The following is a 3,499-nucleotide window of genomic DNA, read 5'->3' on the forward strand; positions in this document are numbered from 1 at the left end:
ATCAAAACATCTTAAATTCAGCAGCAAATTTGGGATTTTGAGATGTATAAATAAGATTGACTTGATTATTACATCATTTGTCAACATTAATAAACCTTTTTTATTACAATTCTTACACTGTAAATGATGCCTTATTGCTTAACGTATGAACACACAAAACCATTAAAGGTACATGTTCTAGGGGAATTTGCGATGCAGGCCTCTTCTTCGGAAAATATTATGTAAAAATGAACAACAGATCAAACAAATGAATGTGTCAGGCCCTCATTATAGCCTGGATACAGTTGAAAGTCAATAAAACATACAAATGTAATGTGGAAATATATAGTACCTGTGTATTGTTTAAAATACCTGCCAAGACCAGTATTAATAAATATTAACAAATAAATATTCACTTATCAAAGACCTGTAGACACAGTAAAAGCAACCCAAGAAAGACTTTATTATGATGACACAATACACAACTTTAACATCTTTCAGATTGATTTCTGTACACAATCTTGTATGACAATATTCTGGCCGGACAGTTGATCCAATATGGTGCAACAATGTTCTCTTCCTGAGTGAGAGCACACGCTCCATCGAGTGTTTTCCTGAGGAGAAAGAATGACATTGATTGTTTTTTAAGCTTTTATCGCAAAAGGTTTTACTGCAATTTTCTTTATCTAAAATTCTTGCTTTTTGAAACATTAACGATGTCAAAACCGATAATTCAACCGCTGAAATTGTAACACGGACAAGATGGATTACATGCTGTATAGTTCTTTTGAATCATTTGTGCATGCAAAGGCTATTTGAATCCAGCACGGAAATGGTGGACTCCACAATGAACAAGGAAAGAACTCTAGAGAGGTAATTACTGAATGTAAATACATAAAATGGCAGTTGCAGAAAAATACAGAGCATAAATAGTATCAACAATAGTGTCTGATTTCATGAAAATCTGAAGGATTATAGCTTTAATGTGACAAAATTACTAATTTCAGAATCAGAAATACTTTAATGATCCGGGGGGGGAATAGTACTTATATACAATATCTAACACAATATGCAGAATAGAAATGAATGTATAGGTACATTCTGAGAGGGTTCATAATCAGTCAATGTACTGTCTCCCACCTTGCAGCTGAAAAATATAATATATATATACACACAAAAAAGAATTCTGTAGAGCAACTCTACTTTACACATTGCTTTACATGTCAACAACTTCAATGCATGCAGGAAAAGCAATTCTCCGCAGGTCAACTTACCATCAAAACAAGATGTCTACTGTCCGGTTGTCTCCTGGACTGTAAAAACAGAAACATATGTTGAAAAGCACTGACAGATTTCCTGCACACTGTTTACTCTTGATTACGCACTAGTCTGAGCCTCACCAGCTGTGTAGCTGGGGTGTGGTTTTATATTACAACTGGACAGGTGAGATATGTTGTCCGAGATTAAATAAGTTGTGACTGTGTTTCATAAGCAGCGGTGTTATCCCATAATTTAATTTTATCGTAACATCAGTGTTAATGATGCCAAATAATTAAGTAGAATTAGAAGTTGTTGCTGCCGCTACTGTTTTGATAGTGATATGTTTAAATCAAAAAAACCTACATTGTTTAAGGCAGTGGTTCCCAACCTGGGGCTCAGGACCCCCGCTATGGGTTGCCAAAGCTTCACAGGGGGTCATGAGGCCTTCTTGATTCTAAGGTGTGTAAGGAAACTTACACAGTAGGCCTTTATCTTAGCATCTGATTCACCTCTGTGGAGAAAAGTAAATGTAAAGTAAATGGTCTAATAGAACAATGGCCAAGCGCCAGGGACAAGAAAACACAAAGTTTGTCAAAAATAAGACTATATAGTATGTATGATTGTTAAAAAATAATTATAAAAATCCTAAAATAGACGGAGAATTATATCAAAAGTTCCCTAAACAGGAAATAATCTGCTCAGAATTAATCCAAATTACTCTTTTACACAAATTTCTGCAGGGGTTCATTGTAAAACCACCACCAAAAATCCAGGGTTGGGTGTGTTACTTTAAAAATTGTAATCCTTTAAAATTACTAATTACCTGTTAAAAATGTTACTTTTGGATGACCTCAATACCAAATATGCAAATGAAAACAAGAGAAAAGAAACGCCAATAAGAAGTGTTGACGCAGGTGTATTCTGTAAAACTAAAAATGTGTCCTCTAAGTGTATTTTTAAAGAAAAACTGATGCATCTTAAAACTGTAATTCTGCTAAATAATCCCCATTTGTTACTAAATGTAACTGTAATCTGATTACGTCTTTTCTTCTATAACTGCAATGGATTACAGTGCACCTTTTATCGTATCCTGATTACATATCTTAGTTACATGTAATCTGTTACTCCCTAAGCCTGTCTGGATCTTTATAATGGACACATATGAGATTTCTATTGGCCAGGCTCTGTTAATGTAAGTCTATAATCTTTCATGTAAAGCTTCAGACGTTTTGGCGGGTTTAAAACTGAAAGTAAAAGAGAGAGGTGTGTCTGAACAGAAATAAGTTTGCGTTTTTGCTTGTCAGCCACTACATCTTATGATCTTATGTGGTTCACAAACAACCTTCATATCGTACTGTTCTCCATAGCACTAAATATACTGCGGCCTAATTAGTCCAATGTCTAATTAACTGCGGAAATACAGCGATCTCACCGAGTGCCCGTGCCGCCTGGTTGCAGTCAATCTGTGTCAGTATCTCCACAGCCACTTCGAGAGCTCCAGGCTCAGTAAACGTTGCAACCAGGACGTCCACGATGTCCAAGTAGCTTTTCCCCTCCACCCTGTTGCGTCTGACCCGCGGCTCCTCTCTGCGGTCCAGCAGCTGGTGGCGGAACTTCGCAAAGTCCTCCTTTGACAAGTCCTCCAGCATGTCTGCCAGAGCCGTCCGGATAGTTTTGGGGGGCATTTTCTCTTTTTTCTTAAGCTGCTGACAGATCACTAAATTGTTTGAACTGAATTTGATTATAGTCTTATTTCCCTCCTTCACCTCGCTGTATGAGTTACAAAGTTCACCTCTTATAGGAAGGATGAATTCAATGCCTCTGTAAAATGTCGAAATTACGAGCTTCACCCGCCTCCACCAATGTTATATAACACAATGGATGCTTCAGTAAGCACAGATGTGAATGTAACATCTGGTTAAATAGTCCTCCACCAGTCACATGATGCCAATTGCAACAGCAAGTACAAGTGCAAATGTGTATTATAGTAAGAGCTATACTATGATTATTGCTGTTGTTTGAGCTGTGTGCCGCTATCTGCAGCTGTCTGCTAATCTTACAGACGGACAAAAACATGCAGGTAATCATATACTCCAATGAGAAACCTGAAAAAACAGACTCAAAAGAAAGATTTCAAAAATCTCTTTTTAATAATAATAAATAATATTTCAGAATAAAATGTTGTGCATACCATAAATATCTAGATATCAGCTCAGTTTTTACCCATATTCTCCACACAGATGTATATATATATATATAT

At 36.4% G+C, this 3,499-nt stretch overlaps 1 protein-coding gene and 1 long non-coding RNA gene across 2 annotated transcripts in view; both read right to left on the reverse strand.

The window, feature by feature from the left end:
* The window catches only part of LOC118335962 (apoptosis-associated speck-like protein containing a CARD), a 12,177-nt gene extending 9,095 nt beyond the window's left edge, over nucleotides 1-3,082 (reverse strand). The window contains exon 1 of the mRNA XM_035672478.1: nucleotides 2,672-3,082. Within this exon, the coding sequence (XP_035528371.1) occupies nucleotides 2,672-2,924 (253 nt within the window). The 5' untranslated portion in view covers nucleotides 2,925-3,082. The remainder of the gene's footprint in view (nucleotides 1-2,671) is intronic.
* Nucleotides 128-1,737, reverse strand: LOC118335963. The gene is made up of 3 exons (XR_004797087.1): nucleotides 1,603-1,737; nucleotides 1,254-1,292; nucleotides 128-593 (listed from the first exon to the last, which is right to left on the reverse strand). It is a non-coding gene; the product is annotated as an uncharacterized LOC118335963 (long non-coding RNA).
* Nucleotides 3,083-3,499: the final 417 nt, after the last annotated feature.

Source organism: Morone saxatilis, unplaced genomic scaffold (genome assembly GCF_004916995.1).
Source record: "Morone saxatilis isolate NCDOM2014 unplaced genomic scaffold, NCSU_SB_2.0 Contig24, whole genome shotgun sequence".
In the NCBI taxonomy this organism is placed as follows: Eukaryota; Metazoa; Chordata; class Actinopteri; family Moronidae; genus Morone; species Morone saxatilis.